This window comes from Ictalurus furcatus, chromosome 24 (assembly GCF_023375685.1).
Source record: "Ictalurus furcatus strain D&B chromosome 24, Billie_1.0, whole genome shotgun sequence".
NCBI lineage: Eukaryota > Metazoa > Chordata > Actinopteri > Siluriformes > Ictaluridae > Ictalurus > Ictalurus furcatus.
In genome coordinates, this window is record NC_071278.1 from 17339963 (window position 1) to 17362061 (window position 22099).

The 22099-nt window shown below is 38.7% G+C and overlaps 1 protein-coding gene across 3 annotated transcripts in view; it reads left to right on the forward strand.

Moving 5' to 3' along the window:
- Window positions 1-22099, forward strand: part of vps50 (VPS50 EARP/GARPII complex subunit) — a 152075-nt gene that overhangs the window by 19438 nt on the left and 110538 nt on the right. For all 3 annotated transcript variants that reach the window (XM_053613104.1, XM_053613102.1, XM_053613103.1), the window contains exons 4-5: window positions 516-587; window positions 18306-18359. In XM_053613104.1, the coding sequence (XP_053469079.1) occupies window positions 516-587; window positions 18306-18359 (126 nt within the window). The remainder of the gene's footprint in view (window positions 1-515; window positions 588-18305; window positions 18360-22099) is intronic.

A 22099-nucleotide genomic window follows, 5' to 3' on the forward strand; every position in this document is an offset into this window, starting at 1 on the left:
CTAGTGAAGCCATAACCTTCTCAATCATATGAGCAGGAAGAGCCCTGACACTGCATTTCCGCGACGCACGCAGAGTTTTGCAACCACCCGTGCGTGTGGACTTTGTGTGAAGATTGTAGCCAAATCCAGGATTGATGGATTATCCATTTATTGTGGGTGTGAAATCTCATTAGATTTGGTGATGCATCACAAACTGCATTATAAATGAGTGAGACCAGGCAAGGGGAAAGTAATTCCTCTTATTCATGCCCTGCTTTCTTTATTTGGAACTTATTGTTATTTAAGTGGGAAATGCTGTGCATTATTACTTAAAATGTCCTTCAGAATCATTGCGTATCATCACATTTTATATAGATAATTGTGCATACGTCAGCATTTTTCAAAACTTGACCACTTTTGAAGAGATCCATTGAGAGGTGGATTGAATTTGGGCCAAAATTTGGATGCTTGTTGTTTTACTTTCTTCCTCAGAACATTTAGTATACTGAATTTGCGATGCTTCTCTCTGCTTGCAGAAACTTCCCCCCGATCTGAACCTGCAGGAGCTGGAAGAGTACAGAGATAAGCTGAAGAGACAGCAAGCAGCTGTAAGTGCAGATTTCAGTACACTTACTTCACAGCTCTCACAATGTTTGTCGTCAACTGCAGTTGTTTTCCTTGGCCGATCTGTTCGATGTCTGGTTGTTAGTACACCAGGGGTTTCTTTCTTTTTGTATTGGAATAGCTTCGATAGATTTTTTCCTCTTTTCTCAGCTTCACAATGGCTTGCTTTTCTCCCATAGACAGCTCTCTGGTTTTTATGTTGGTTTATCCTTTTTAGTAACAAATGCAGGCTCCACAAGTAAAACACGGGCCTCAAACCAAAAGTAGACATGCCTAAGAGTAGACATGTTCTAAGTTGTTTAACACACTAGATATAAATATGAGGAAATGAAAGTTGAAATTCTGATCTGTCGTCTCATTTTCATCTTTTGATTTCAAATCCAGCTGTATTTAGTGTATAGCAAAAAACAACACAACTGGCCTTGCTGTTCTAATACTCCAGAGGGGACAATAAAAGTGTTAATGATCCTTAAAATTGATAGTAGCCACATTATAACGGTTAATGATGGTATCCAGGGTGGCCAAGAAACAAACGATATGGTCAAGTATAAAAGTTTGTATACCCTTCAGGGCACAATGAAGGCAGCACTGACAATTAATTTGTAGCAAAAGCCATGTAGTGTGTTGTTTATCAGAGTGAAATGTGGTATTAAAAGCGTGTGTTAAGCACGTGTGTTGAGGATTACTTTAAAAATGTATTCCGTTACAGTTACAAATGACTTCATAAAAAATTTAATCATTAACGTAATCCAAGTATCCCAATATGAAAGTAATGGAATGTGATTATTTTTGGAATACTTCAAGGTTAAACATGTAAATAAAGTCAAGAGAATAGCAACACGATCTCTAAAACTATTTTTAGAGCCTCAAAAACATGTTCACTGTTTGGATTTGTTTTAATAAAATAAAATAAACATTACATCACAAAAGCATTTCGGGGAACCATTTGTTTTAATTTCTACCAAAATGAAGGAGGATGTATTATGCCCCGTTTTACAAAATGTAATACGAGTCTCCGGTGTCCCCAGAATGTGTCTGTGAAGTTTCAGCTCAAAATACCCCCACGGATCATTTATTATACCATGCTGTAATTGCCCCTTTTTGGGTGGAAGCAAAAACACCGTTTTCGTTTGTGTCTCTTTAAATGCAAATGAGCTGCTGCTCCCCGCCCCCTTTCCAGAAGAGTGCTGTGCTTATACAGCTCGTGCTTCAGATCATTTTTTTGTGATTTGCAAGCATTCACAAGATATAAAGTGCGATACTTAGGTTTTCTGGATATGGCACTTCATCACGAACGGTTGGTATTGATCTATCCTTGAGAATCAACTTTTCAGCAAATCCTGCTTTGTATTGACCCTCGTTCACAAAGCAGTCCGGTGTAAAATGATTCGGGAAAAACGTACATGAACGTAGCTATTTTTGGGGCACGTTTCCTTCGAAAATAAAACTTCTCCACTGCATCTTCAGTGCTTCTGATGCCAGGAGTACATGAAGACTCTTCTGTTCATTCTTACAGCCAACAACAGAACACTTACAAAGCTTACGAAGCTGAGACATTCTTCTTATCACTGTAGCCGCTCCAGCGCGGAGAACATGGCGGACTGCGTGCAGCTCACTCAGGGGAGGAGCTATGCTTATACGGCAGAGTCCGTCACCAGGTGTGGGCAGGGCCCACGTGACGTCACATTGGATAGAAAACGCGAACGACTCGTTTTGAGACACTGTTCATGATTTATGGGGAATATAATAAAAGTAGTGGGTGGATTTATATCATTATAGGATGGTTGTGTACACATACTGCCGACACATATTTAGGTTCAAACGCCATGTAAAAGTGAATTTTGCATAATAGGTCCCCTTTAACTTTGCGCAAAATTTATTTGTGCATGCACCAGGAGGTTGCTCATGTTGTGGCAAGAGAGAACCAGAACTATAAACAAGTAGCTGTCTATATAGCGTTAAAAGAATTTCTTTGGTTTAAAAAAAAAAATTGTAATCCTGATAGTATTCCCTTTTTTTTATTTTATTATTATTATTATTATTATTTTTACAAACTCTACCTGTAATCTGATTACATCTGATAGTTTGCATTTCCTTTTCTGAATGTGGTGTATATTCACCAATTCTTTAAATGACCACTCTGCTTTTATAACCGCCTTCAACTTCTTTTACATCGTCTGAGCAGCTTAAGCACACGTTTTTCTCTTGCGCGTAAATAACACCGTGCATTTCTTATGCAGGACTTCAGTCTCCCCTACAATGCAAGCAGATCAAGCTACTAGTCCATTTTTGTCTTGGCCATTATATTCTGGCCTTTTCTTGCAGCTGAGTGTGCAGTTCGGCTGAGCATGACGTAGGTGTGGTTTTAAAATGACTTAATCTGGTATGATGAATACTTACATCTATTCCACAAAATAATTCAGTGTTACTAAAGCTAGAAAATGCAGCAGCAGACACATTGCATACACTATAGGGAGAAAAAAAAAAGCATTGTGTACTCAATGACATAATATAAGAAGGAACACAAATGGTCAAATATTTCATGCTAAGATATAAATAATGGTGGGAAATGAATGAAATGACATTAGTTCAAGTGTAATTCTCTTTCTGAATGTAATGTTTGTGAATGTAAGCCCAGCCTATGTCTACATAAATATCATATCATTTGAAAAGCCTGAGATCCTCTCAGTTGCAGCTCTGGAGACTGTCCTGTTTAATTTTTGACTTTATATTCCAGTTCTATTTTCTATGGATAAGTTGAAATCAGAGCTTCATTGGCACAGTGTAACATTGCCATTTCCCAGGTCCAGGGTCCCTGGTTCGATCCTCAGCTTTGTGGAGTTTCGTGTGTCCTTTCATGGGAAATGCAAAACTTCTACACTGGTTACAGTGCCCTCTACTTTTTATCTTCCATAATATCTCTCGTCTGTATGGAGCATTTACATTTTGCTTGCATATCCTAGACTCCTATTTTTTTTTTTTTTTAAATATATATATATATATATATATATATATATATATATATATATATATATATATATATATATAAATGTGGCCTTAATATTTTTAACCATTTCATTATAGGCTACATTTTAGCTATGTAAAGAGCTCAGCTCAGATTGTTTTGTGACCACTATATGACTATAGGGATATGAGAAAAATATATCATGATTCTCAAAGGTATTTCAATGATAAATGGTATATATTATGATCTAGGTTTGCAAACACAGCCAGCAATACAGTAGTGTTGCATTAAAAAAAAAAAAAAAAAAAAAAAAAGGGATATAAATAATTATACATTTGTTTATTAATAAACAATTTTATTTTTAAAAATGTTTTTTAATAAAAAGTAAATAAAGCATTTAACACTAAAACAAAAGATTTAAAAATCTGTTTACATTTTTAATATTTTACAATTTCAAAGTACAGAATTTTAACAGCTGCTTCTAGTCACTTTGTAATTTTTATATATATATATATATATATGTGTGTGTGTGTGTATATGTGTATATATATATATATATATATATATATATATATATATATATATATATATATAAAATAAAAAGTATAAAATGTAATAAAATAAATCCTGCTATCCAAGATATCTCAGAAAAGCAGGCTCTGGAGTTTCACAATAATAAAGCTTCAAAACACCGCCGATGCCAGTGTATTTTTGAAACGGTAGTACTGTAAGTAACGTATGTGCAGCAGTCGATACTATTTTGGCTAAAACGATACATCTCGCTGCTTTTTCAGAATACACAAAGGTTAGTGACACTTCATTTAACCTAAATTCTGTACTTTAATCTTTAAAGATCTCCTTTTGTGCTACAAAGCGAGCTAACGTTATGCTAACTGCTGTGTGTAAATACTAAAATCAGGGTTCAGGGTGCTTGAATTTGGCTTTTTGAAATGCGAGTACTGGAAAACCTTGAAAATAGCGAGTTTCTATCTAGTGGTGCTTAAATAGTGCTTGACTTATAAAAAGTCAATAAATACGAAATCGCCGTATAACTCTAAAGCGTTTCTTTTTGACAGAACACGGATACGATCCTTTCACTCAAAATATGACACCCCGCTGCAGCCCCTCCTTCTCCCTCTCCTCCTGCTATTCACTCACTCATTTTAACAGAAACAGCTCCACTTTCCAGACTTCCTTTTCCCTCAAAAAACATCTAGCGACTTTTTGGGCAAACCGTAGCAACTTTCCGTAGAAGAGAGTCACCAGTACTGCCCCGCGTGTGCTTTCGTGCTGCAGGTACACTCACACACACACACACACACACACACACACACACACACTCTCTCTCTCTCTCTCTCTCTCTCTCTCTCTCTCTCTCTCTCTCAGCAGTACATTTATTTGCTTCTAACTTTCTCTCTGAGTGATCATTTGACACAGCCGAAATCACAACACAGCCATTGTCTTTTACTTTGTGCGTGTGTGTGTGGTGATTTTGTCGGATGATATCACGGTTATAAAATCAAGATCTTAGCAGTGCAGAGCAGAGGCTTGTAAATGGCTTGGAAGCGACTGCTGGTTCACACGTAGTCTTAATGGGCCGTGTTTCAGTCCCTATTTCATACTCGTTCCATTGGTGACAGAAACGGAAAAATATGTAAACGGGAACAGCTTAATTGGGAATTCGGCTGTATTAAAATACAGTATGTGAGCACAGAGTAGGAAAGATCCAGACAGATGCAGAGGGTTGACACTCGGCAGAATGCAAATACATGTGGCGACGTAATGAATATGCTAATTAGCCATGACATGATCGAGCGACATTGAGCAACTTTCCATTGAAAGGTGTTGGCAACAGTGCTTCTGTCACTCACCTTGATGTTACGGTGAAGACGAAGCAATGCCTGGGAAATGGAAATTTAGTCCAGCGTGGCTGGAAAAGGTGGCGCATGTAAAATGGTTGTGTTTTATGGAATTTAGAAAGAAGAAATAAAGAATATGTTTGAATGACAAATAGTGCTTGAAAAGTCCTGGATCCCAATTTTATGACTTTTTTTCCTAATTCAATTATTTATTCCTAATGTTGTGTTCATTCTTAGTACTCTGAGGACAATTTCCATTTGCATGATTTTATTGCTCTAGGGAACAACAGATGAAATATGTGGCACGTTGAATTAGTTGCCTGCCAGTTGTATTGTTCTTGAGTTTTTCCCAATAGCCAGTTATTCACTCCCATTAATAAAGTATTCAGAGGAAAATCTGGTTGATCTGTTGTCATTTATATCCATGTATTTCTGTAAATTTGGTTCATTCTGTAGATTTGGATTAGTATCGTAAGATATGTTTATGTTATTGTGACGACCCTACGAGGAGGACCCAAAAATTCCCAGAATTCAAATACGGCGTGCGTACCTAAGCGATTTTTCCATTGTAGTGCTTAGGCGTCTATGGAAAGCATCAGGAAAAAAAACGTCCAGAGAAGTGATGCGCTCAGAACTGGATCTTGTACAACAACAACGCACCTGCACACACCTTCATTGTCAGCCAAGGAGTTTTTAACCAGAAACAATGTGGTTATCATTTCATATCCACTGCATTCGCCAGATCTCCCTCCTTATGACCTTCTTTTTTTTGTTCTTGAGATTAAAAATGAGACTGGAGGGGAGAAGGTTTGCCACAGTGGAAGAAATCCAGAAAAAAATGCAGGAGGTTCTAGACACGATGACGAAAAAAAGACGACTACAGGAAATGTTTCCAGGAATGGAAGAAACGCTGGGATAAGTGTATTGCATCACAAGGAGAGTACTTTGAAAAGGATTAAAGGTTTTATTGAATTTTTTTTTAAATTATTATTATTTTTTTTTTTAACAATTCTGGGAATCTTTGGGTTCACCCTCGTAATCTAGCACAATATCGAAATTATATCATCATATCGCTCAGCCCTAAATTGACCCATACCCATTCTCTAGGATCCACACCCAAGTCTGGATCTTGAACCCAAATCTCAGCAACAGTTTTTTTCTTCTACTGTCTGTACCACTTGGGGGCAGCATAGACTTGAAGCCTTATTGTACACGTTTGCTGACATTTTTGTCACAACATTATGATCAACATTATGATTATGACCTTCTGACATCCGAATGTCTAACTTGTAGCTTGACTCTTGGTTACCCTCACTGCATACCCAATGCATTATGCTGTCCTGTTGTGATCATCCTCTGTGTGAATGTTTAACAGAGCAATCTGTCACTCTCTAGGCAGTGTGTGTGCTCATGCCACATATGTCTTCAAAGAACAAACAAGGCTTTGCTGTTGATTCCGGATGATCCAGGGGTCACGCATGCCTGGGAGTATGAGCAGTGCTAAAAACAAATTAGAGACCAGGACGAGCTGTTCAGTTTTCGTTGTTTCTTTATTCTAGTGTTTTTTTTGTTTTTTGTTTTTTTTTTAATGCTTCATCTTTGCTCTCGATTTTCCTGAGGCACTTCCACCAAAAGTTGCTGTTTCACCGAATGACAAATTCCCATCCATCTGTCTATCCATTATCTTTACCGCTTATCTTACACAGGGGTGCGGGGAGCCTGGAGCCTACCCCAGGTAACTCGGGGCACAATGCGGTGGACACCCTGAACGGGGTGCCAACCTATCACAGGGCCCAATCGCACACCCATTCACACACTACAGACAATTTGGAAATTCCAATCATCCTACAACGCGTGCCTTTGGACTGGGGGAGGAAACCGGAAATACCCGCAGGAAACCCGTGAAGCACGGGGAGAACATGCAAACCCCCATGGTTACAGATAATTTAGTTCGTTTAGGTTGTTTTGTTGAGTACATAATGGCACTGTTGAATTCTTTGTTTGAATTCTACAAGGTTTAGATTAATGCATTCATTCTACGTTATTATTTGTATAGTAAAAGCGTACACAGGGACTTGTATGGCAGACGCTCCACATAAACGGATTGCAAAATGTGTTTGTTTGTTGATATGGTGAAGCTTACGGTGTAGCGTTTTTGGAAGGAGTTTCCAGTGTCAGTGCTTTGTAGCAGTCAGGCGTAAAGCTGCAACTTTAAGTTGTCCAGCATCCAAAGGAGGGGTTTGTTTTGCAGAAGTTCCACAACATTAAATTATTAATATAAAACTCTTCAGGGAGCTGGCTGAATGAGGACAAAATGAGAGCGTTTTCAGGATTACTGATACACTTTCCTGGCAGCAGTTCATCACTAAACAAATTTTTTGTCTGAGCTGTAACTGTCTCTCGGATTGTCACCGGTTAATTAGGAAAATCGTTTTCCTTGCAATTTCCCGCTTAAGTGTTTTTCTTTCTGAGTCTATTGATACCGTGCCATGCACTATAAGAAGAGAAATATAAAAACAGGCAGAAACTCACAATCAATTCCGTCTGGAACGGGAGTATTCACTGTACCGCAGGTCTTTATCATGCTGTACATCTCCTGCACAGAGCCTTCGGTCGCCCTTTGTGTGGAGAAATAAGTCATTAGGACAGTTGAAGCAAACTGATTAAAGCTGATGGACCGGGGGAAAAATTGCAAAAGAACAGCGAATAAGAATAGTTATGTGTGTTTGATTCAGATCAGCCCTCCCGCTGTAATTGTCTCAGCTCTCGGCCTGTTTCACTACCTACTCTAATCACACACCCACCCACCCACACACACTGCTCAAATCCAGTCTGCAATGAAAGGACATTGATCTGCCTTTAGCGGTCAATGTCGACGGGTCTAATGGTCATCTCTGAATGGTTGCTCCTCTTGTTCAGGTACTTATGGATTTGTCCTTGAGTCTGCATGTGTGCATGCTTAGGGAAAAGTTAAGTTTTGTTTTTTTTTTAACTACGATTTTTTTTGTCTGTATTGGGTGGGGAAAAAAAAACATTTGTCAGAGAGCACAGAGGTTTTGTGCATGTACAACACAGGAGATACATAGCCTTGATGCCAGAATGTGTGGTGGTGCATGCATGTTTAATTTGTTTCTAATTACTCATGCTTTCTAATTAATAACCTGGTTGTCCGATGCAGAGAAGATTAAAAAGCTAAAACCGAAACATTGCTCCCTTGGTTGTCTCTCGGTACCACAGTGCTGTTTAATTCTCAATTCTGATTGGTCAGAAGGTGTTGGTTACATTTCTACACAGCGTTCCAAAAGTCTCCATACATAGGGGAAATGAACACTTTTTAGCAATTTGTAACTATATTTACAAATCATCCTCTACATAATTTCCATTTCTTTGTGAACACACAGAGTCGTCTCATTCATGATAAACTTGTGTTAACACATCTGGTGTTATGCATGTAATTGCAATTACATTGCAACCCTGCAAAATATGATATAACCTAAGCAGAGATGGAAACTCGAGTCTGCGACCTGGACTCGAGTCGCACTTAAGTCGCAAAAAAAAAAAAAATGACTTGCGACTTGACTTGGACTCGTGAACAACTGACTCGAGACTTGTCTTGGACTTGAAGACAGAGACTCATGAAAAACACAAACACGATTACGTTCTCTCTTTGCGACCCCACATGACAGCATCAAACACCACATTTTTCTATTAAAGTGCACCTATTATGGTTTTTCATATATGACCTTTCTTGTAGTGTGTCATATATGTAGCTGTTTGTGAATGTAAAAACGTCTGCAAAGTTTCAAAAATCAAAGCGCACGACAAACCGAGTTATTGACTCCCAAATGAAGGAACCGATTCTGAACAGCCGAAACGAGTCGTTAGTGATTCCAGACTTACTTCCTGTACTAACCGACGTAGGTTTGTAACAAAAAGCCCTGCCTCTGGTCTTCATCGGCTGCTCGTTATAGTAGTGGGCGTTTCCTTTTCGGCACATGCTGACAGCGGTAAACCAATCACAACAGACTGGGACATCTGACCAATTAGAGCAGAGTATGCTCTCTGAAAGGACGAGTTTAGAAGGAATCCTTTAGAACGGATCATTTAATGAGTCATTTGTGACACGGGGGGGGGGGGGGGAGATAATGCTGAAATTTAAATTATGAGCACATTAAAGTGTTTCTTGTCCTTGGATGCATGTAAATCTATTGTATGAGACCTTTAAAACAAAATTAGGCACGTTTCAAAACCTTAATAGGTGCACTTTAATATAATATATCTCACCTATTGACAGGTGCCAATTCACCTGCCAGTGGGTTTAATGATATTGCTGATCAGTATTTGCATTGGCAAATTGCTGTGGTATAAGAGAAGGAAAACACTTTGCAATCCGCTGTGATACATAGTTATTAGTGGTATACGTAATTAATAATGGTATAAGTAATTATAGAGGTACAAGCGGAAAGCTGCTTCGCTTTGTAGCCGCATTACCAACTCGGGGTGTGTATTCTTTTCTAATAATTCGACGGCCCATCATCAATTATTCCTTACATAACCAACTGATTTTGATGATTTTCCTGTAACGGCACGCTCCTTTGTGTGTTTTCCTTGCATGTTGAAAACCTGCCTTAGAAAGTGCTATCTAGCTAGCGTACATCACTTTGTGTGACACTGTGAAGAAACATCTTTGTTGTAAGGAAAAGTTTGATTTGTTCCAGCGCACTTTCGAGGTGTTGACAGACTTGCGTCGGTGTTGCTGGTTTGGTTTTGTGTTTTTGGCTCTTGTTTTAGTGATGTGTTAATTATGTAGTTCTGTGCATCTCTCACCCCTTTACAGTTATTCTGCGCTAATTAGCTACAGGATTAAATCAGGTTAAAGGAGGTAGGATGTTAATGTGGTTATGCCGTGGTCCTTTAGGACTGGAGTCTGACATTAATCCCATTTCCTCTGGGAGTCCCTGAGTTTAGTATTAGGATTAATCCTACTGCACTCTCCACACCGCCGTATGTATTCGACTGTGACAAATTAATATACAAACATGAAGGATGAACAGTGTAATGAGCTTTGTCAGAGGTTTGTTTTTATGCAGAATTCAACCATCTTTCTTTAAAGGAAATAACTGATTCCGAGAGAGAACCATTTTAAGACATTTTGCTTATAACTTTAATTTCTCAGTTTTCTCAGGGCGTTTTCACACCTGGGCTCGTTTGGAGCGTTTGTTTTGGAACCTGAAGCATTTCCTCCCTTGGTTCAGTACGTTTAGACATGTATGAACAATCTGGCCTGATTGCAAACGAACTCTGGAGCAGTGAGAGCGCAATCGATAGCTGTGCATGATGGGAATCGCATTATGTAGAAAATGTGTTTGTTTTGCGAGCTGCTCGCAGAATGAATCCAGGTTTAACTTGGACCAAAGGCGAGATAACTTTCAACATGTTCGTCTAAATCAATCTTCTTCATTTATTAATGTCTACAGGATGTTTGTGTATGACCCGTTCACTTTGTTGCGTTAGTCATACCCTCCTCCAAATTGACATTAAGAACTCTGTTTAAACTATTTATTAACGTCTTTCGGGTGTTTCAGTTCAGTATGATTTCAGTCACATTTTTCTCCACTTCTTGTGACTTATTGATTTTCCTGTGACGTATTCTGATGGTACATTCACACATACAGCGACTCGCAGCGACAGTGCGACCGGACACCATTCATTTTCGATGAGAGCTGACGACTTCCGGTGACACGAGCGACAGTGACCATTGGAGACCAGATGTGGGCGTGTCCAGCGACTAGGAACGTTGAGAAAAGTTTAACTTTATGCGAATTTGGAGCGACTTGGTGCAGCGACTACCGATGGGAGTGAAGACGGTAGAGCCTACGTGCTCGCGAGCAGAAGCAGCGCCATTGTGGCAGTAGCGTAGCTTAGCTTAGCTGTTTTAAAGCAAATAATAATAAATTATAATGAAACAAACTCACTTTTTTGTTGCAATTGAGCAAAATCCCAGCCTAGTTCCTATCTTGGGTGTGGTGTGTGTGGCTTGTCGCTCCTTTAGCGCCCGGGAACGAGCAGCATCTAGCCTGACACTTCACCCAGGAAACACAGAGGTCACGGCCGAAGAGCTGCGGTCTGACTCCCTGTCACCATCGAACATATAGTGATGCTGATGGTGACGCTCATTTACTGAGATAGGAGCTACACTGGGATTTTGCTCAATTGCAACAAAAAGTGAGTGTTTTATTTTGCTTTAAAAACGTTAATTCCATAAGCTAAACTAAGCTAATTGGCGCTTGTGCTTTTGGCGCAGATAGATCGCCGCAGTGGCAAAGAGCTCACACTGCTCCTCCTTCATCTTGTAGGATATGGCAACCAGTAGTAGGACCGCCTACTGGCGACATCATAGTACAGTGACTGGTGCCATGCAGTGATAAAATCGCAGTATGTGTGAATGTAGCATAAGACTTTCCTTTGTCTTCTCCTCTTCATCATTAAGAACTCTGCTCAAACTATTTATTAATATCTTTCATTTTCAAAGTCTTTCATCTTTCATGTGTTTCCGTTCAGGTTCAGTCATCTTTTTCTCCATTTCTTGGGACTTTTTTTTCTGTGAATTATTCTTAGAAGTCTTTCCTCTGTCTCCTCCTTTTCATCTCTATCCATTTGATGATGTCTCTGTTGAAGTCATAGTGCTCAAGGGAAGGGCCAAGCTCTGAAATGACCAGAAGACTCGTGAGACTTGTATCATTCAGTGAATTTCTGAATTTAGTTTTGATCCTGTTTTGTGTGCTGAATCCACGTTCACATTAGACACACTTGCAGCTGGTATGACCGTGGCCGTCTGAAGGAGTTTCTCCACTAATATTGGCACCCTTGGTAAATATGAGTAAAGAAGACTGTGAAACATTGTCTGTATGGTTTAACCTTTTGATCTTTTGTTAAAAAAAAAAAATCACATAAATACTCTGCTCTCATGCAGGTCTGTAACCACCCTAAACCTTGAGGGGAACACGTCAGAATACATAAGAATGTATTGGATTACAGAAAAAGAAAAAAAATTATTTTTGCCGAAATTGGGAATTACTCAAGTATGAAATTGGTATATATTTGAGAAAAAACTGGTAGTGGTCTTGCTAAGAAAAGAAGAGAGAATGAAGATAATGTAGTATCCAATCTTTCTCTCCTTGCTAATCAAAGCTTTCTTTCAGATGATGAAAGGAGAGAATATATTAAATTGCCAGGTGAATTAGATGAGATACCTTTGTAGAGCTATAGGTGCTTTTATCAGATCCAGGGGCAGGTGGACGGAAGAGGGGAGGAAGATTCGTCATATTTTTTTTTTTAAGTTGGAGAAAAGAAATGCCACGCGCTCTACTATTGAACTTCTGAATATTGATGGTATAGAGACGACAGATCCTAAAAAGATATCTTTGTTCTGTACTGAATTCTATAGCAATCTTTATAAATCTAGATATTCAGATTAGGTGACATCTTTTTTTTTTTCTTGGACTCAGTGTGCAGTGTAAACGTATCTCCGAAGTTTATCAGAAAATGTGTGATGTGTGATTCTACCATTTCTTTAGAAGAAGTCACAAAATGTATCTCCAAACTGAGAAATAACAAGTCGCCCGGAAGTGATGGAATTCTTCCAAACAACTGGCACCTTTTCTGCTCCAGGTTTTCTTAGTGTCTAAACAATGAGGTCCTTCCATCAACTATGGCACAGGACATCATAACGTTACTACCAAAAACCTCACAAAGATTTGGCTATATTAGAGAATTGGCAACCGATAAGTCTACTTAACACCGATTCTGAAATTCTTGCCTCCGTATTTGCAAATCGATTAAAACAAGTTTTACATGACATTATTGGTGAAATGCAAAATGAGAACGCGACATATTGCCATATTATAGTCTAAACATCCCAAAGCAAATAGAACTGTGCTTCTGAGGACATCTTACCACATTTTTAAATGATCATCAAATGTATCCCTTTGTCACCCCTCTGGCAATTGTTACAGTTGAGATTGTGTTGTACTAATGATACGTTGTGCTATGTAAAGTTGTTCAATTATTATTTAAAAAAAAAATAAAACAAAATTCTGGTGTATATATAAATGTCGGGAAAACCGATTTCTGGCCACATGTCCATGGACCACAGGTTCTTGGGCAAGTTGTAAGGGTCACTGTTGAGTCCAACTGCCTTTAATTTAAGATGATAATCTTTAGTTATACTAGCATTTTCGCAGCTTCCCCTAATAAAACCAGCCATTTTGCAGGATGTATTGCCACTCAGTCCGGCCGAGGGGGCGTGTTCCGGTGGGAAAGTGACGTCGGTGCATACCCTATATAAAGAAGGCTTATGTGTTCAAATGCAATCAACAAAATTGCTCTACGGTACATCGACTGATGCACTTGAATTTAATTAATTTGTAATGATTCAGATAAAAATGTAATATGTGACTTGCTTCATTATTTCCAGTTGATTTGATTTTTATGCACCAAACGAATAAGGAAAGTCTCGGCTTTCTAAAGATATAATTATTATTTTTCTACTGTTTAATCGTCGAGATACTACAGAAGCCCTAAGTGGCCATGCTTTAGGAATTTTTTCTGTTGTTTTCTCATGATCTCGACTTATTTTCACGTGAACTTGACAAAACCAAAAGTTGTTTTTTTTTTTCACGATGTAATTTTATTGTGAGGAAAATCTGGTGCTTTGTGAATGGGACTGGTGTTTCATGCACGTTGGCATCTCCGCCATCATAAGCTGCGTTTACATGGACAACAATGATCCACTCTTAATCCGATTAAGACCATACTTTGATTAAGAAACTACCATGTAAACAGCAATTTTTACTTACCTTAATCTAATTAAGGTCATACTCGAATGAAGCCCTAATGAATTAAGACAGGTGGAGTACTCCTGCTTTAGTCGCATTATGGACGTGTATTACAGACATGTAAACACCTTAGTCACATTATGAACGTCGTGTGAGAGTTTTCACCGCATTTTGCGACAGGACACGATCACACACGGCAGTTTTACGGCGAACAAGAGAGATCGGCCGCGTCCCAAACCGCATACTTGCCTACTATAGGCCTGTAGTGGGGAAAAATACATGTATCTCGGCTACTATATAGACGGTAAGTACGCGGTTTGAGAGACAGCCCACGGCTTCAAGCAGTTGTCTATTAGCACGTACAGCATGACAAATAATTAACTGCACTTAAAGCGTTCGTAAAAATAAAAACACCCCAAACTGTATACGGTACCATAACGAAGACGAACTGTATGTTGATACGTGAAATTCTGGAGGGACGGTGTGGCGCGGTGACGTAATGACACGGGCTGTTAATCTAATTATGTTCTATACCATGTAAAACGGGAACATGACAGGAGTATCCTAAAAGCGCCTCATGTAAACACCTTAATCACATTATTGTCTTACTCAGATTAAGGTCAATAATTAGATTATTGCTGTCCATGTAAACGTAGTCATTGATGTAATAGTTGCCCGCTGTAGAGATGGACTTTATCTCCGCATTAAGAGAGAGGGGTGTGTGTCCCCTTCTCAAGTGTCGGATACTAATGTGGAAATCATCAATCCTGCAGGGATGATGTATTTTTGTAGGCAAGCCCAGAAGTTAGCATCGTCCTGGTTCCCTCGACAAAAAGCCAATATGATTTTTTTCCATTGGTTTTTGGACATTAATTTTAAACTCTGTGACCAACAAAAGTTTTATGATTCCTACATGTTTCGTTCATTAAGACAAACTTCACAAATGAACACAACGTTTATGAATTCTGAAGCCTAAATACAATCGCCAGAAGTAAAAGCTAATGTTAGGCTCTAAACGAACTACACCACGGTCGCGTGACTTCAACGTCACCACCGCTACGCTTCGGACAACTCTTTCAATCTTTATTTAAATCACTATAGATATAAAATACTATAAATTGATGAAGCTACAAGTTGGAAAGAAGAGCATTAAAACAACACTTCATGTTTTGAATTTCGTGATTTAAAGAAATGCATCATTTGGAAGCTGAGACTTTCTTCACAAACAGCTGATTACGAATTCCGACTTTAAATGGTAGAGCGCGTGAATAAGGTGCGCGCGACACAAACAGGCTGATCATACTACAGAGCGCGAGACAGGAGGCGGTGCAGCGCTGATGACATCATTACATCCCCAAACAAGCACGGACTGCTCGACGTGTGGATTTTTATTTATTTGCGTCTGTGGATTCATTTAATCATTTGATCCGAGTTGAAGCGAATGCATTTGTGCGGGAATTTCCCGCGTTATAAAGCCGAGCTTTGCGGGGATTATGCGGTTTAAATTATGCGCAAATCCCCGCAATTATTTGCGGTTTAAATTATGCGCAAATCGCGCGCCGAAGTTCAAGCCTTGGCTTTATAGTAATGGAGTCAGTAAGGGACCGTCTAAAAATTGCATGACCTGGGAAACTATGTAAGATTCCGCCAAGATTATAGTCGTCTACTTCACAGGATATCTGACGTGTTGCAATGTTATGATACAGTATTTGTTTATTTTTTTTTACTATAGCATGTATTTTATTAATACTTATTAATGATCTGCATTTATATAAATATAGCATTGTAACAATTTAAGTCCCTGTTTCGGAACAAAGCACAGATCTACAGGTCTGAAAACACCCTTAGTCTTATTTTTAGGCTTTATTTCTCTCTCACTCACTCACACTCACACACACACACACAGTATCACACTATAAACCTCAGTTTCCTGTCACTCTGTGTGAACTGTACACCGTGGTATCTGTCCTGACACACTTCATCTCGTGTCAGTCTATCATCTGCACAGCATCAGCACTCCTGTGCTCCCTAGCCCAACTGGCATGTTGCTTACTCTTTGTATGTGAGCCTGTCAATGATCTCCACTTCCACAGGACATCCTACCTCAATGTTCAGACCATCCAAGTGAAACATAATTACCAGCACATGTCACTTCATCAGATGGGTTTGGAAGATAATACTTGACTGGTTTTGTCAAGTTGTCAACTTTACTGGAGGAACACTAGCCACAGGCCTGCATTCATCTTTTTTAAAACTTAGTTTTTCTGAAAAAATAAATATTCCATGAAAAAATAAGTAATGATAAGGTCTTAGAGTTTTTAGGTATTGTTTTCTGACCATTTACATTTAATATTGTGGAACGTCTGCAAGACAACTTAGTTCCTGTGGCCCCTTATGTTCTAACAGCTGCAAACAGTTGTGCCTTCACCAGCTTCTCCTTTACTCTTTCCCTTGAAGACAAAAACAGCAGCTTGTCATATTACCGAGAAACCAGAACGCGCTGGCACTGGAGACTAAACATGTTAAATAAATTTCTCCTTACAGAAACTGTTCACCGTATCAACAGGTGTAAGTCTTTCTTTGCTAAATAGCAGCATATTTTTAAAAATCCATTAATTATTAGCCTTAGATCTTAATAATATATTTCCATACGTCTCTGTAAGTGATGCGCGTATGAGTTAGCACGTACAACTTTTGTCAGAGCTGCCGTTAGAGAAAATGAATCACACCTTCTGACCAAACAGAAGCAAGATTTTTTTTTTTTTTTTTAGTGCTGTGGTATAAAATGCTGTGGTATAAATATGTATTTAAGGATAAAGTATCTGAATTTTAGCAAGAGAGTACCATTTCAAACCAAGCACCATTTTGTAGTAAAAGGAAATGTTAAATTTTCACATGGTACATCTTGACATGCCTCCATATTAGTGACCACTTAATTTCAAATCCGAAATGTCAAATTTGCATTGTCTAATTTTGCATCTGGGTTGTAGTGACACAGTGTAGAGATTTCAGTCCCTCTAGTTCATTGTTGAGGATCTTTTGCTGACAATCAAGATGTTCTGCTCTTACATAGCGCTTTTATAGAAGGAGCTTTACACGGTGTCTCTTTCACCCATTCACACACACACACACTCACACACCAATGGTAGCAGAGCTGCCGTGCAAGGCGCTAACTTGCCATCGGGAGCAACTTGGGGTTCAGTGTCTTGCCCAATGACACTTTGGCATGTGGGTCGGGAATCGAACCGCCAACCTGATTGGTGAACAACCCGCTCTACCAACTGAGCCACAGCCACCCTGTGGGTGTGACGATAGGATTGGTCCTAATATTTTGGGCTGAATATTCCCAAAATTCACTGTGCCACTCAGTTACACAGTTAACCTGCATTTCTGCTTTCACCTGGACTACCTAGTGCCATTAATACATACTAAACTTCATGCCCTGCCATGGTGGGATGGAATGAAAAAGGCCAAGAAGCCCTTATATATAACTTTACCTCTTGAAGTCAACCCCTTTTTTTTAACCTGCAGTATTTCCTTATGGCTCCGCTTCCTTTGGTACAGTAGATGAGCAGACTGCTGGGCGCAAGTTCAAAAAGTGCCTGAATGTCCACACTTCATTTTTTTTTTTTTTTTTACAAGTTATAATACATTGGCATAATGATAGTTCACCATGTCTTATAAAATTTCCCATTTGAAAACACACTGATCACGTTAAATGTACAGGAATGCCAGGTACGCATACTCTGGTATCTGAGATGAACTCTAGGGAAGGGGTTCTCGAAGTGTTTACAGCTAGTGACGTCTTTCACTAAAGGAAGAAAAAAAAAAAAGAAAGAAAAAAACCGCCCCACTTTGAGAAGTACAGCTCTTCATGACTGGATTGGGGCATGAGTTTACAGATGTTCCCCCATCATGTGGAAGATGATGAGCTTGTGCTAAAACTGTGCTGAAAATAACAGTGTTCATTAAAATGCTTTAGGTTTTTCATCATTCCAATGGTAGCCATGTTGATGTTTGCTTTATTTTCTGTTCATATAGGTTTCAAAAAAAGTTGCTGATCTTATTCTAGAGAAACAGCCATCCTATGTTAAGGTAAGATTTCTACTGTTCATCTTCTTTCTCTCTCTCGCTCTCTCTCTCTCTCTAATAATATAATATATATAAAATCAAAAGTTTCAGAAGAAACAGGTCTCTGAAGCGCATAATAATTTAAAAGATTATAAATATTAGTTCAAAGACGCACCATACTGGTTGACTCAGAAATCGGAGGGTCTCGTGCAGGTGAACTTCCAAAACAAATGTTGTTTATGAGAGTCTGCTGCAGTGCAAAACCACTACTAAACATCACCTGAATTTTCTTAAGCACTACAGGTTACTGTTCTGTGGACAAATGTCAAATGAATGAAATAAACAAATAAATTAGAAAACGTCTGTATCTCAACAAAGCGCTCCCAACTACAGATAGGGAGACTGTAGACATATTATGTATTATGGCAAATAACTGCTTTACAGCACCAGTGCTAGGACTTTAGGGATGTAATTGAATACTAATACATAATAAATGAATACTATGAACAGAGGAGATGTATAAAAATACAGATATGTGTTAGTTTTCTTCTTCTAAATCATCACTGGTTTTCTCCAGTAGCCCAACCTAAACCACTGCCTTACGAAATAAAAACACATTTCTACCATAGCACTTCGCAAACTGGCCTAAAATATGCAAAAGTAGTAAGCTTTTATTCAGTTACAGTCCATGCACTGTGCACAGTTCAGTATCCCTCTGCTGGCATCTCCAAAAATAATCATTTAATACATTTTAAAAAAAAAAAAAAAAAAAAAGATTTTGTATGCTCCCCTTTGCATGTTTTTTTTTTTTTAATGAATGTTCTTCATCGTTGTTAAAAGAATCTTATGGGAGTTATAATGTTAAAACGCTTAAATGACCTCGTTTTGACTCTCACTGCGTATTTGACTCTCATCTTCGTAGTTGATTCTGATTCTTTCCAGCAAAAGTTATTGTTCTTTCTGGAAAAAACCTTAAGTAAATCTGAGAAAATATTATTACATGGCTCTTTCTGTCAACTATAAACAGACATTTATAGACGATTTGTTGTTACATTTTGTGAATGTTTTTTTTTTTTTTTTTTCTGGTTTCAACGTGCGAAGATGTAAGGTTCACATTTAATAATAATAATAATAATAATAAAAACATGTTCAGTTTCAATCATGTCTGCTTCTAGTCTGAATGTGCATACAGTTGCAGATATTTGGAGCACTAAAAAAGATGCAGATATAGTAGCATTGCGTTATGCCCAGAGGACTTATTATTATTTTAAACATATTCTACCATACAATATCAGCATCAGTTTGTGGCCGAAAACATAAAAGCATTGGAGTAATTCAACATGACGGTGCTCCAAAACGTAAAGCATTAACTGAAATTTCAGAACTGCTGTGGTGTGACCTGAAGAAGCTCATTCAATCCAGATATCCAAAACATGATCTTTGTTCATTTGTTTAAAGGAAATTGGCAAAATGCCTCGTAATGGCCACACAGGACACAACACCACCTAGAGAAAACTTCTGTTGAGTTATTATTATTAGAGCTGCACCGATGTATCGGCCGATAAAAAGGCTATTTTCCCCGCTTTCGGCCGATAGTTTAAAAACATCCGGTGATCAGGTCTGATTATATCCTGTCAATCAAAAGAGGGTGGGAAAAAACACGTCGATTTCGTGCTGTGTGTAAAGATGTCTCTTGTGTGGAATTTTGACAAAACCGTAGTTTGTAAGCTCTGTAATCTCTACGCTGCTAAAATTTTACACCGGAAGTAAATTTTACTACGCGGAAGTAAATTTTACGACGCAGAAGTAAATTTTACGACACCCCCCCCCCACCCCCGGCTGCCCGCTCGCCCTCAAGCTGAACTGAGGGGCCAATACACCGTTGAAAGATTTAAGTTGAAGATGAATTGACAAAAAAAAGTATATATAAGTATATATTGCACATAAAATATATTTGTAGAGTGGTATATTTCAATATCCAGTTAATGTTAATATATATAAAAAAGTTGATATTATATGTTACCAGTTTGATGTCAGTGATGGAGTAGAAATGCTTTTTGTGTGAGTGAATGTGAAGCCTAACAGGAGGATTTTTAGAATTCAGTCAATGTTAATATGAATTAATAACATTTGGTAAGTTAAGAATCTTATTTAAATCTAAAAGGCAGAGGTATCGGTATCGGCCGATATCACTCTGAATAATCGGTTATCGGTATCGGCTGAGAAATTTAGTATCGGTGCATCTCTAGTTATTATTTTGCCTAGTTGCTAAAGGATTCACATGTTTTTTGGTTGTGTTTTTTTTTTTTTTTATATCACCTGATATTATGATCTGGGGCTCATTTTTGCAGAAACCTCCTAATGTTCACCAGCTTTATCTGACCGCTGTAGGCTGCAATGATGAAATGATGTTTGTGGAAATGTAAGCCTACTCATTGTGATTCAGCGACGGTGCCGCTGACGAACCTGTTAATGAGGGTGTGATTTGTTCTCCGGAAAGATTTCCGTGTGCTTTGGGATTAAAGTAGTGTGAGAAGAAAGTGTTGAGGAGCTGCGTGCGCTCTCCTCAGCCTGTTTCTCCCTCACATCCCACACTGGATTACGCTGGAGTTTTTCCCTCAGACTTTTGTACGGCCATACTGGCCAGGCTTTGATCAGGAAACGGTGGGATTTTTGCTCTCCTCTATAGACTCTGCCCTGTGGATTTGTGGATTCTGGCCTGTAGGGGAAAGAATTGATCTTTTTGTGTCTCCTACAGACGGATTAGTAGTTTGCTGAAATTGGCTGTCGAGATAAATGGTTTATCTGTTGCTCATCTTTTTAATGTTATATGGAAATACAACTACCAAAGCTTTAAATATTATTCCTCTCCATACCCAAGCCTGGGCAGAGATCTGGCCTTTATTTACACATAAATGAAAGAAAGCTGTATTTCCAGCCCCGTGTAGGTTGATAGATTTTTGCTGCTCTCTGGAAATTTGCCAGGTGGATTACGTTGCTAGTGGTTGCCAGTAGTTCACTTGCCTGCAGATTAATTGGTCCATTTCTTGTGTCTAACAAAAAGAGTCCAGTGGGAAGACCAGCATACTGAGATTTGCTGTGTCTGATTGTCGCATAATTAAGCGCTGTTATATTTTAATTCTATGTATTATAGTCTATGTATTCTTCAGCAGTTCAGCAAATGTAGCCGTGTAAATTACATATAATTTTGGTTCTAAAATCTGATTGGCTGAGTCGTGTTGTAACAATTAAATACATTCTAAAATCCTCGATATACGTGCACGTGTGACTGTTTTTGTTGCCGTTTTCTAACGGCAGTAAGCCACTCGAGGCCGAATGGCAAGTTAACAGGGGTTTAGGCACTCTGTTTCCCGTTGTGCTTAAGAACGTCTTTACTCGTGATAAAAATCAATCATGTAATAAAATAACACACACCCTCTCGTGGTTTATGCCTTGTTGTAACTTCCAGGGCTGGAACACAGTGCTTCTCGAACTAGATTTGTCCTGATCAAAGACAAACCTGGCTCCAGTTACAGAAACGGATAGGAGGACAAATACTAGAAGGGTCATTCCATCTCAGGTGGTCCAATACAGTTTGCTTGACCATTTTTAATTTTCCTAAATTTTTTTTTGAGTGATTAACGCTTTGTATCGGTACTACGACTGCCATCTTTGTGTCGTGGAACACAACGAATTTTGGTTATACAGCTGTTTATGGAAACCTCATATCTCGGCTCAGGGAGGTCAGTGTTTGATACTGTTCA